The 12,930-nt window shown below is 53.3% G+C and overlaps 1 protein-coding gene across 1 annotated transcript; it reads right to left on the minus strand.

Moving 5' to 3' along the window:
- Positions 1 to 8,206: 8,206 nt before the first annotated feature.
- On the minus strand, positions 8,207 to 10,763 carry LRP88_07766 (Nrd1 complex RNA-binding subunit; the record flags this gene model as incomplete). The annotated part of the gene is made up of 6 exons (XM_083244283.1): positions 8,207 to 8,686; positions 8,738 to 8,906; positions 8,965 to 9,943; positions 10,047 to 10,146; positions 10,331 to 10,576; positions 10,644 to 10,763. 6 exons carry the CDS (start codon positions 10,761 to 10,763, stop codon positions 8,207 to 8,209), a joined length of 2,094 nt encoding a protein of 697 aa, XP_083098777.1.
- Positions 10,764 to 12,930: the final 2,167 nt, after the last annotated feature.

A 12,930-nucleotide genomic window follows, 5' to 3' on the forward strand; every position in this document is an offset into this window, starting at 1 on the left:
GCTATCACTTGTCAATGTCAATCGGGGCTGCTGTTGGCTCTGTTAGCCCAGTCCTGCCGCATCCCATCTCCGCAGGCGGCAAATGAGGCTCTCTCCCCCATCCAAGATGCTATCTATCCGTGCCGTCATTCCCGAAACACACATGGTTGAATCAATCGCGAATCTGCAAGCCCACCGGGCGTCGCAGTATGATGTCAATGGATGCCAGGCGGGCGGAATCCTCGCCTGGAGCGCTGGAAATTGGACAAGAGATAATTTTTCTCTGTACGGAGGAAGCTTTCAAAAGTTCTCGGCCGCGCTAAATACGCCACTATCCCAAAAAAGGAAAAAAAGCAAGGAGAAGTACACATACATACAAATTACTATGAGACTATTCCCGGCCTTCCTTATATTCATTCCCTCCTTCAAGCTCAATGATTTTCTTCACATGCGTAGGGATTCTCTCTATCCAGGCTTGGATCTTCTCTTGCGGAAGTTCCTTCCAAGCTGCCTGCCAAGCCCGAATAGCTTCCCGCCGGCTCTTAGGGGCGCCTTTCTTCGTAGTTATTCTCTTTAAATAAGGCCAGGCTGGCTCAATCGCGTTCAAATCAGGCGAATTTCCACACCAAAGAAGCCGCCGTATGTTATGAAGGTCATAAACGCGTTGTTGAGCGTGGTGGTTATGTGCCGGCGCCTTATCTTCTTGAACGATCGTGCCGGGCCTCTCTTTCTGACATTCCTTTGCAAAAGGAAGCATCTTTGGAAGAAGAATCGTCTGTTGATAGCGCCACCAGTCAATACCTTTCCCTGATCCCCTCGTCAGCTTGCCATTTGCCTTCTTCCACTTCCACCGAGGCTTCTTGCCCGGCAGGGCTCGTAGCCCTAGCCTTCGCACACCCGTTGTGAGCTCCCACTCTTCCTTCATAATCGGCTCGAGCTCCTGATTGATCTCCTTAAGCCGTAGGTCTGACTCCTTCCTCTCTTTTGCAGTCTCTGGGCCCCAGCAATGACAAGGACCCTTCTTATCATAGGAAAAGGCGGCCCAGAACATAAACTCGCTGGCCCCCTTCCATCTCTCTCGAATACAGCTACGAAGGAAGCGTTCATCAGCCCGTCTCCACACACGATAGCCTCCTCGGCGATGGAGCAAGATAATAGAGGTTTCATCTGACCAGATGACATTCTTCCAATCTTCAAGGGTCCAATCTTGATGGGCAATACACCATTTATAACGTTCTTGCCTCATCTTCTTCGTCAACCCAGGCTTCCTCGTCGGCTTGGTCTTCTGGAAGCCGGCAGCCTTGAGGATCCTCCAGACTGTAATAGCTGAGAGGTTGTGGCCTTCTAAGCTAAGGTCCCCAGCAATATCAGCGCAGGTTTTTTCCCGGCCGTATCGATCGCGGCGTACCTTCGCGATAACTGCTTTCTTTGCTTCTTCTGTCTGCTTCGTCGGGCGGCCGGGCCGGGGGGCATCTTCAAGGAAGGAATTCCGAATAATAAGAGGTCGATGATTTGGGTCAAACCCTCGGGCAATCGCTCGGGCGTAGATATCGTTGATTGTGCTCTTTGAGAGCCCTGTGATCTCGATCACTTCGGCAGTAGTCTTCCCCCCGCAGGGGGACTTGAGGGAAACCACCAAGGCCCGGGTCGCGATATCTGTATTCGGGGCCATTGATAGGAAGGTCAGAAATTGAAAAGAAGCTCAAGAAACCCCTCTCTAGGTAATTTGTATGTGCGGGGTTTCAAACCTGCTTTCCTTGCTTTTTTGTGGCTGCTGCTAGCGCCTTGGCGGCCGAGAACTTTTGAAAGCTGCCTCCGTACCTGATACGAAGCACAAACAGGAGAGGCTACGGTGACGTCGGCATGTTGCGTTGGTCCTGAAACAGGTTCGTCGGATATTCAGCAACGGGGCGTCCGCCTTGACCCAATTGGCTTTGGCGGCAGAAAGACTGGACTGGTTTGATGACAGCCAGGCCTCGATCATGGTCTTGTCTCTCTGTGTCTGCCTCGTCTGTCGTCTCTGCCGAAGACGGGCGGCGCATCTCCTTCCCAAGCTAGCAAGTGAAAAAAGTGAGAGGTTTTTCTTTTACGTTTTGCATGACAACGGTGCGGAGAAGACATCGGGGCGCCAGAGGCTCTGTCCTGACTCGAGTGGTTGCGCGCCACGTCCCGGGCACTTAGAGACGGCGCCGGGACGTACCTGGGGCTTGGGATGCACTGTACGAGGTGCGTACTGTACGAGGCAGGCCAGGCGTGATCGACGAGGGACCGGCACTTTGGCGGTCAGCTCTCATTGGCACCTGTCCGCAGCTCGCAATCGAGCAAGAGGCTCCATCCATGGCAAGGCAAGGCTTCCAAACGTTGGATGGAGACTGTGATGGAGACGGACCCCGGCCGGCTTGGCTTGGCTTGGCTGGTCTGGTCGAGAGTGGAAAACCGGGGCGTTGCAAGCCAACCATGGATGGCTGGATCCGAGGCTGTCAGAGGACCCTGCATGCTATCTCGACAACTAATTCACTCATACAATTTGGAGCTGTTGATATGGGAGAATTGATATGGCGCAAGTCTCGCCGCTAACACGGGCCTGGTCGCCGAGTGCCGTACAGCACAGGACCATGCAGCACCCGGCTGGCAGAGGCTCACCAGCCAGCTGCTACCGTGGCGGTCAAAATGAGCAGCACTAATAACATGAATCAAAGCAAATCAAATCAACAAATCACTCAGCCGGCTATCTCGGGCTAGCACATCGGGAATGATTTGACGCGGCGGGCTAGCTGAAAGGATGCTGGTTCCTGAGCGGTAAGACAAGGCAAGGCAAGGCATGGCATCGGGAACTGGTCCCTTGAGCTGGGGCGAACGAAGACTTAAGCGCGGGTTGCGACTTGCAGATGAAGACACGGAGCCGAAGACGGGACTCTACATCAAAGATGTTGGTGATGCTCCTTTGATACGCACGACCTGCCTGTTGCTTTGCTTACACGGTCGACGCCTTGTCGTACCCCAGGTCTTGGCCCGCAGAGGCCAGGCCGATACCGTGGGATACCAAGAGATACCCAAGACACACGCTCGTCGTGCTAGTCCTGCGCCTGGCCGCCACGCTGAGATTTCGATGGACAATTGGCGACTTGGCGGCCGAATAACAGACAATGTGGTGAATGGCGGGCGATGGATTGGACGCCCGCGACGGTGCTTCCCGTGTGTCATGAGCCAATCTCGACCTCCATCGCTCCGGACACGCCAAGAGCTGTGAAGCGAGGAACGACCGGTTGATGAAACATCTTTGCCTCGGTCGTTGTACAAACAGGCAGAGTTTCTGGCTGACAAGAGGCGTTTCCAGGACGCACTCTCGGTCACACATGGAGGCAGATAGGCAGAGACAGAGGCACACTTACATGGGCTCTCGCATACACAGGCGCATAGCGGCGGGCCACGCCACGAGGGTGACCAGTCTCGTTCGTCCCCGACATCCCCCCTCGCTCTATCTAGGTCTTCCCCAGGAAAGGTTGCTTGCATCGCGCAGGCTGCCGGTCGACCGGCGGGCCGTGGTGCACCGTTCTGTGGGGTTTGCCGCGCTGGATATGGCTATCGAGGCGGGAGACAGCAGTCGAGGAGGACGAGGAGGCTGGGGAAACCTCGTCGTCGGGGAGAACAAGGCGGTAGGTTTGTTGGCGGGATACAATACTCCGTACATGGCATGGCGGCATGGCATAGAGGATGCAGGTGAGATGTTTATTCTCTGCTGCTGTCCTCGGACGATGGATGCACTCTACTTGATCCTTGTGTGATATTCGGGGTGCGGTGAATATCTTTTGTCTGGGGTTGCTTGTTTTTGTCTCGCGTGGTTACTTTCCTATTCTCCTTGTATGCCTCGCAGCTACAGAGTAGGCAGGTCACTGCCCAACTGGGGCAGGGCATGTTTCTGTGTTGCGTTCTACCATGACTGGACCAACGGTGTCATGAGTTGATCTATATTTACACATCAGTCTGATACCGGACGACGCGGCGCATTACTCTTTTGGGGAGGCTTGGTTGAGAAAAGCCTCAGCAGTTGACGACTACTATTCGTCATGCTAGTTTCAAGATTTACGCGTTTGTTCCATCCAAGCCTGTTTCAGCACGTCTCGACTGGATTGTCCCGTCTTGGCTCAGCTGTACAGAGTGTACAAGTTGATGAGGCGGAAAAGAAGGTTCATCCAGCAAGACTGAGCGAGGTTGATGTCTGCAGCCCTGTCCAACTCTGGGCCATCTTGGCAGCGTGGGATTGGCAAACTCCCAAGACGGATTCAACCGATGCCAATGTTTGGGCACGTTGCAGAGTGACTCTTGGCTTTGGCTCTTGGCTTTCTGCTCGGTTGTTGGTTGGCACAGAAAGAAAGGGCGTGAGGTGTTTTTCTCGGCTTGCCGTCTTGGCTTGCTTGTGGCCACCCATGCCATGCCATGCACCATCTCACTGTTTCTCTGGGTGGCGGCGCATCGTGTGCGCCGTGCCCGATGCCAAGTAGAGAGCTCTAGACGGCGATGGAGCATGGGCGTGATGGTGTTGAGGTGGTTTGATATGCGGGATAGACTACACTGCACTACCTGGTCGGCACACTTCACTCTTGCACAGCTGCACGACTCACGCAGACACGCAACCATACGCGCGGATAATCGTCTAGACTCTTGCAGGAGCAGCAGATGCACGTCAGGTTTCGAGCTATGCATTCCTCATCATCCAGACCGTTGCGACCCGGCCGAGTTGGAGGTAGGATTCCAGACCCCATCTCCATCAGCCCACTTTTTTTTTTTTTTTTTTTTTTTTCCCTCGTCGCCGTCCTCACAAGTCAACACCTCCCTCCCTTCAATGTCCTCGATGAGAGCGTGTCCCAATTGTTTGTTTGTTTGTTTTGTATGAGAGGGTCTAGTCTGGTCTGGCATTTGATCGTGGTCCGAGGCGACGGGCACTTCCGCTGTGCGTGATTGAAGATTGCTTATTCTTTTGATTGAGCGTGCTTTTGTTGCTCTTACGTATCCATCCATCTGTTATAGCATCCATCTGTTACAGCAATTGGAACCGCCTTTGTTACTTTCTTTTTACAGCTCATGCGAGTGCTTGATGAATATTTCCCACTCTCGATCCTCTTTTTTTCTTCTTTTTCCTCGTGTCATCGGACATGACCTACATAAGTAACATGCACGACCAAGGGGGGGTTCCTTTGGTTCGTGAATGGTTTGTGTCTTTGATGTCATGACCTTTGATAACCAGGGTGGGTATGCTAGTAAGATTGCTGCATGCTTTGGGCGTGGGACAACTGGAGCTTTGATTGGCATGCATTGGGATATTGCTCTGGATCCCCAAGTGGGAAAAGGAGGGATCCGCAAGTTGGCTCTCAGTTGGGGTCTTGTCTTTCAGGGGGTGTCATGTGTGGGCTTTTCCGTGAATAGTTGCATTCTCGACGTGTCCTCTAGTCTTACTCTGTAGAACTCGGCGTCTTGGCATCTCGTTTGCAATGCCTCGATGCTTGTTTTCTTTCTTTGGCGTCGTGTAATTATAGTCAAGCTTCGATAGCGTAGCTCCGGCCAGTAGCGTGTTTCTCCTGGCCGTATGCATGTCTGTAATGCTCGGATTAAATACAGGGGGCCCGTTCCGGCATCAATCCTCCATGGATCATGGATACTTGATCGTCGTGTAGGTAATAGTAATGACAACCACCGATAAGGTAACAGTCTGTCGCCCGACTATTGCACACCGCGTCTTCTCTAGCAAAGTGTTGATCGACAGAGACTCCTGAGATACGACCGAGATGGCTCCCGGCAAGTTTACGACGGCGCAGTCACGATCGACTCTTCCCCGTCAGTTCTAACGAGGAGACTGTCAAGTCTATAGCATGACTCTTAGTTTTTTAGAGTTAAATTGCGTCGTGCTGATCAAAATGGTTATTGTGACGAGATGTCTGTGGTGATGATTACTACCCTACACCTTGACATGGAAGCTGACTCGAAAGCTGCCATGACTGTATATCCCCCTTGAAAGCCTCATTGTATCCATTGACTAGTATTCTAACCGACGGTGTGGCTGTTCTAGGTGTTGTATTCTCACCGAGATTGTACAGAGCTTGTTGGCTTGGCGGTAGATCACAATGGTGATGGAATCAAGCTTAAGACACATCAAGACATTGATCCTCAGGTGATAGGGGTTCAACAGTTTCGACGATCAAGACATAGACTATCGATGCCAAGAGGAAAATCAATATCACACATGTAGAATTATCGATGTTCGGGCTGACGATCTATCATTATCAACGAGTGTCGGGTTGTTGTTAATTGTTGATCCCAACCATGTCTCCAAAGAAGGCATCGGGCACAATGACAAAGAACCAAGTAATCAATGCACGATGGCATTGAACCAAAATTGCAAAACACAGTGACGTAGACATTGCTAACCTTCTGGAGCGGCAGCTAGAGACGATGAGTGTTGAGTGTGCCTGCTAGGAGCGACAACACCATGCTCGGGTGATACAGGGTAAGTTATGGGAGACGAAGAGGTTCGAGGATAAAGACACATACAGTCAACTATGAATGAGTCACTGTGATTACCAGTGAGCTCCTCAACAGGAGCAGTGATGCCAACACCTAGTATCCAATGTATTTCCCAAAGTGACAACACCCTGAGGTTCAATCGCCACATCTATGACCACAGATAGACCAATTATTACATACACATACACACACACTCTCTCTCCCTCTCTCTCCCTCCCTCTCCCTCACGCACACACATCTATGCAATTATAAGGAAAGAGCTCATACAGGACCAATCGACAGGGTTGGCGGTGCATTGTTGTCGATATATGTTGAGTGTGTTTTCCAAAGTGACAACACCACGAAGGCCACAACGATAGGCCTCCACGACCAAAGATGGGTAAAATATCAACCATGAAGAGTTGGAGTGCCTGTATAGAATGAGACTGTACATGCCAAATTCACCAATCAGTTATCAATGGACAACTGTTGATGAGTGTCAAGTGCGTTAGTTCACCACCATGGCAACACCAGGAAGCTATCAAGACACGCACCTACGACCAATAATGAAAGCAGAACCATAGAAATAGGCTGAAGAGCTCCCTAAGAACTAGATTACATGTATTTAGTTTATGTGCCGGCTAACAATGGACAACAGTCGACGAGTGTCAAGTGTGCTCACCGGCACAATAACACCACCAAACCTCATCAATACATGTGCCTATGACCAATAATAGACAACACATAAAGGATCAGACCTAAGAACTCGACAAAAACGAGCTTATACATGGTCAGTTTGTCTATTGGCTGGAAATGCACAACTATCGACAAGTGTCAAGTGTGCTCACCATGATGATCATACCACCAAACTACATAATCTCTATCTGCATATACAATCAACAAGAGATTACACAGCTCAATGAAAGAGACCTAAGAATCTAGGCAAAGTAAGTCCATCCATTTATAGTGCATTGATTGGCCGACGGCAAATAACTGTCGATGAGCATCCACTGATATCACTCCAGTGACAACATCAACAACCCCCATCACCATGTATATAACTACGACTACCAGAAGACCACACATTGCATGCGTAGGCTTAGAGAGTCAATAAGAATGATTTTATTCATGCATAGACCCCAAGAGAGGTCAATGTCACATCGCCATCGACGAGTGTTGAGTGTGCTTGTCACAGAGACAGCACCATGAAGCATCACCGTATACATCCACGACTACAAATGGAACACAGAGAGCTAGATGATTGTGGCTACTGAGCACGAACGAACGAACGAGGCATGAGCTTATCACCGGAAATATAATGGGCTACAAATGACTATTCTGCCAGGCATCGCGTTCAAAAGACATCACATACTGAAGCACCTTACACAACCATTGAAATACCAAAGACTTTTTTTATACTGTAGCTTTCGCTGCTACCAATTCTACCGCGAGTTTCATCTCATCTCGTCTCATGAAGCCTAGATAGCTCCCTCTGTACCAATGGGCAAACTGCCGACTCGCCATCGATTGCTTGCTTGCTTGCTCAATGCAACAAGATGCCAGCCACGCCACCAACGCCAATCATCATCGTCTCCCTCCTTCAAGGATCAGGATAGACCAGAGAAACCAAGCCAAAAAAACACAAATGTCCTCCCGTTTTCCTTTTTTGCCCTTGGGGTATCACATAGGTAGGTAATTGCGCGCAACTCTCAAAACTCCCCTCCTCCGTTTACTTGCCGGAGTTGGGATCGGGGAATGCAAAGCCCGCCGGGAAGTTGGGCATGCCGTTGGGCAGGGTGCCGATGCCGAATGGGAATCCCGCCGACATGCCCTGGTGGTTGTCCCTAGGGCCGTCCCGACGATCGTCTCGTCGGTGGTGGGCTCCGTTCTGGTTGCCGCCGTTCTCTCGGCTCCGGCGCCATCGGGTAAGGTCATCATCCCGGTTGCGGGTCGACTTGGGTCCGTTGCTACCGCCCTTGTCGGTCTGCATGCGTCGGCTGATGGCCTTGGACGAAACACCAGCTCCTATCTCAATATCGGGCTCCTCCACGCACAGGCCTGTCTCGATGGGACGTCCGCCGCTGCCGCCGAAGGGGGCCGTCAGCATCCACTTGCGGTCGGCCTCGGTCAGCTTGTGGATGGGGATAATGCTAATACCCGTCGAGTAGTCGCTGCAGTCTCGGGGACCAAAACCAACACCCCAGCGAGTCTTGGGAACTGTTAGCTCGAGTCATAGCGTCGGGAACGGGTAGATACTTACACGAAGAAGCAGGGTCTGGTTTCTTGACTCCTCAGTTCCCTCCTTGGCACTCTCGGCATCACGCCGTGTGAGCATCTTGACAAAGGCATGTCGCTTCTCCTTGTTGACGATGCAGGTTTGCACGGTGCCATAGCGGCTAAAGATGCTGCGCAATTCGCTCTCGGGGCAGCTGATACATGGTTAGCAAACATAGTGTCCGACGCATCCAAGACTGGCACTGTACTCACTTTACTCCACCCACGAACAGGGTTCGACTGTACACCTTGATGTGTCCGGATGGAAGAGTCGGATCGTACTCAATCCACTTCTCGCCCTGGCTATGGTCGTGAGGCGGGCTTGGGCTTCGGCCACGGCGTCCGTGTGGGCTTCGCTGGCGGTAGTCGCCTCCGCGTCGGTCATCGTGACGGCCACGGTTGGGCGACTCACGTCCGTACTCTATCCGGTCACGTCCATTGCGAGGCGAGCCTCGGGCACTCCAGCCACGGTCCGGAGATCTTGATCGAGATCGTCCATGATATCTGGGAGGAGATCTTACATGGGCATAGTCTCGGTCACGTGATTCATCTGGCTTCCCCGATGGGCCACCCCATGCAGGCTGACCGGGAACATGAGAGTTCTGGGGCAGAGGGAGATGCTGCTGGCCTGGAGAGGCCGCTCCCGGTGCCGCTCCCGAGGTCATGCTCTGGATCAGAGCAGGAATCTTATCAAACGGAACGCCTTGATCAGCCAGCGCCTTGATCAAGAGAATCTGCTGCTGGGTGTTGGGATCAAGGCCTAGGCCAGGGGCAGAAGCACCGGGAATGGGCGCCCCGGGCACGGCCCCGCCAACTGGGTTGGGCGGATTACTCGCATTGTTGGGTAGAGCACCTGGAAGGGCACTGTGGCCCGGCATCTGCGGGAGGCCGAAAGGAAGAGACGGCACATTCACAGGCTGCGAGGTCGGGGGATACGACACGGGCGGCAGAGCCGATGATACTGGCTGCGGCGGCCCAGAAGCCGGCAGACTATACGATGCCGTAGGGGCGGGAAGGGGAGCGCTGGCCGGGGGAGCACTGGTGTTTTGTCGTGCAATATTGGCCAGAGCCTCCAGGATGGAAGAACCATTGGGGGCCGGGGGAGCTGGGGCGGCTGGAGGAGCAGTCGAGTGGCCCTGGAATGAGGCCAGCACACTTGGAGGTGGGCTACCGGGGGGAGTTGTCGATTCATCTGCAGCGTCACAATGGTTAGATGGGATATCCTATCCTCAAGCAGCACAGCAGCAGCGTCAAGGTGTAGACCCTGACGTAATGCTGTCCGAGGGACAACGTACTCTGTGGTGGTGCATTGAGCTTTTCCTTGAAAGACTCAATCATTGGCATGGGGAACGTCTGTCCCTTCTCCCAGATATCAAGAAGCTTCTTAATCTTTTCCTGCACGCCGCGCGATATGTGAGTTACGATCCAAACAAGACGAGACGATACGAGACCAAGTAGGTCATAAAACGAGACGGGCTCGTAGCAACGCCTTTGACGGCGCTCCACGGATTGCGGCACATGGTATTCGATGCCAGCTACAGAAGGGTAATGTTGCAATGCAAGTTTCAAAGATGCGTACCTTTTGTTCCTCCGGGGCGGTTTGCAGGATGTCATTCATCAAAACGGGCATGAGTTCCGTCACTCGATGGACGCCAGCGGCATAGGTTCCATCCTGGGCAGAGCTGTTTATTGCCTGTGCCTGAGCTTTGGCCTGTTCGAGCCATTTCCGGGTTACAGAGTCTACGACGTAGAGTACCCCCAACTTGTGTGTTCCTGGAGCCTTCTTGAAGTGTGTGTAGATCTTTTGGATGAGAACCGATTCGGACTGTGCAAGCAAGACGAGTCAGAGGCTGCGGAGCAAACACGAGAAGCAGCTTGGTGGAGAATCTTACCTGGATGTTGGACACGCAGAGCGATGTCAGGCTGGTGATGCGAGATCCGGAAACGCCTGGCGGCTTTAGGTTGAGCATTGCCTGGAGGCCGACCTCCAGATCCGCGACTGCGGACGCCATGTTGTCAGGAACTGTAGTCGCCGACGAGCTACGCGCGATGCCTCAATATGCACTCCAGGGAAGACGAGATCCGGGGCGGAGATGTCCAGATATGGGCGAAACCACGCTTTGGCGGAAGCCTGTAGCACGGGAGAGCAGAGACGAGAGGAGATTTCCCCAGTGCGGTGTTTCTTTTTTGGCCGCGTTGTTTGGTACGAAAGTTCAGAACCCTTTTACGCGATCGCGACTGGTGAAGTGTACGAGAGCAAAAGTCTGCGTTGCAGATACGATAGAAGGCAGACCTCAGGAGTACGGTACGGTACGACTTGCGCGAGAGAAAAGCTCTTCTACTGTTGCGTCAGGAGCGCGACGAGGTCACAAGATGCTGAGTGATCTGCAGCGGCGAAAGCCAACCAGACCGTCTAACAGATGGCCGTCAGTACTAGACAATGTCGAGAAAAGTGCACAAGAATAGAGCGCCGATGCTGGCTGCTGTTGCCTTGATGGGCGTCGTCGTCGTTGATGCTGTGTCTGATGGTCGTCGTGAGGTGACGATGATGGAGTGATGAAGAGGGAGGAAGAAAAGGTGATGCGAGGAGTATGACAGGTGGAGCACGTGTTGAGAGCCGCGGTTGGCCAGAGGCAGCCTTCGTTCTCCCACTTGCCGTGGTTTCTCCGAAACGGCACCTGAGGCAGCTCAAGTGTGAAAAATCTTGCGGTTTGTTCGAGGTGGGGGATGGTCACGTGAATTATAGACGGGCTGTTACTCAAAGGGTAGTTGCACCGTATATCCGCGTTGATGCCGAGAGACGCCTCTTTTGGCGATCGATCCAGCACTGACTAACAGATCAACAACAACGACAAACTACGGCCCTGCAAAGGGGAAGGCAATCCCGTCAAAGCGCGAATTTCGGCCGAGCCTGCCTACGAGGTAAAGACAAGAGAGAAGTGCGTTGTTTTAATAGCGCTCGGTCATCAGTCACCGAAGAGAAAAGAGCCAAGGATGTCCTGGACGGCCTGGGCGGCCTGGGCCACAAGGCGCCCCGTGAGACGCATGGCTGATAATTAATAATGGGAATCGCACAGGACAGGGCCCACGATACACGACGAGCGTCGCTGTTGGAGACTGGCAAGCGCGGAGGCAACAAGTAAAGGCCAATTGATTACCGAGTTCAGGGAGGTTGGAGGAATAGCCGACAATGACGACTTATCTGTGACTGCGAGACTGCCGAGCTGACCGGGTGATCGGAGACCCTGTCCTGGAACCAGTGCCTGTCGACAATCAGGGCACGACATTTTCAGATCGGATTGGGGGAACGTCTGTCTCTTTTAGACCACGGCAGCTAGGACAATCGGAGAACGTGAGGGGCAATCGAGAGCTCGCTTCTCCTCACGGTCAGCCAGCTACGCTGGATGCGATCGCTGTCCGGATGGAGGGGACTTCGGCACTCCGAGCCAGCGCCGCAGGGCCCTTCGGAGGCCCGGCGGCGGCAATGGGGTACGGGAGATCCGGACGCCCTCCACTCCAAGATTGTCCACACAGCGTGCTTGGCTGCTTGCTCTGGGCCCGCCGCTGGGGGCTATGGAGGGCGGGATTGGCCAGCCATTCGACGAGCTCCGTTACGTCCACGCTGCTTCCCTGCGACGTTAGCAGGAACCCATCTGACGTCAAAGCCAAACCGCGACGCTACGTCGCAGCAGGACGACATGTGGCCGAGGTCCCCCGAAGCATGAACGAAGAACATCTCCACTTCTTCGTTCGAAGGGGGCGGGCGGTGCTCTTATCAATTCTCGGTCTGCCAATGGAGCCCAGAGGCATAACCGAAAAATGATGGAGCAGCACGGGATGCCCTCCAGTGGTTGCTGCACCCCGGGCGCAAACAGGATGTACCGGTACGGCGCAGTTGGGTACTGTAGGTTGTCATGATGGAGTCGCGAGGGCAACGCAACGGGGGGACCTGGTTAGCAAGATCTTGAATGCACCGTCACGTTTCTTCTTCTGCCCCGGCCAGTCTCGCTACGGCAAGCTCCTGAGCTGCACTGCGTAGGATTACGTAGGATGAAATGCTCACTTTCTTTCTGGCAGAGCACACGAACACCCTCCTGTTCCTCAGGGCTGCAGCCGCAAGCCCTCAAGATCCAGCCCTCCTCCCTCTCTCCCTTTACCGACAGGCCAACACACACACAA

This window comes from Fusarium phalaenopsidis, assembly GCF_050370095.1.
Source record: "Fusarium phalaenopsidis strain FUZ10S chromosome Unknown contig_32302, whole genome shotgun sequence".
Classification (NCBI taxonomy): Eukaryota; Fungi; Ascomycota; class Sordariomycetes; order Hypocreales; family Nectriaceae; genus Fusarium; species Fusarium phalaenopsidis.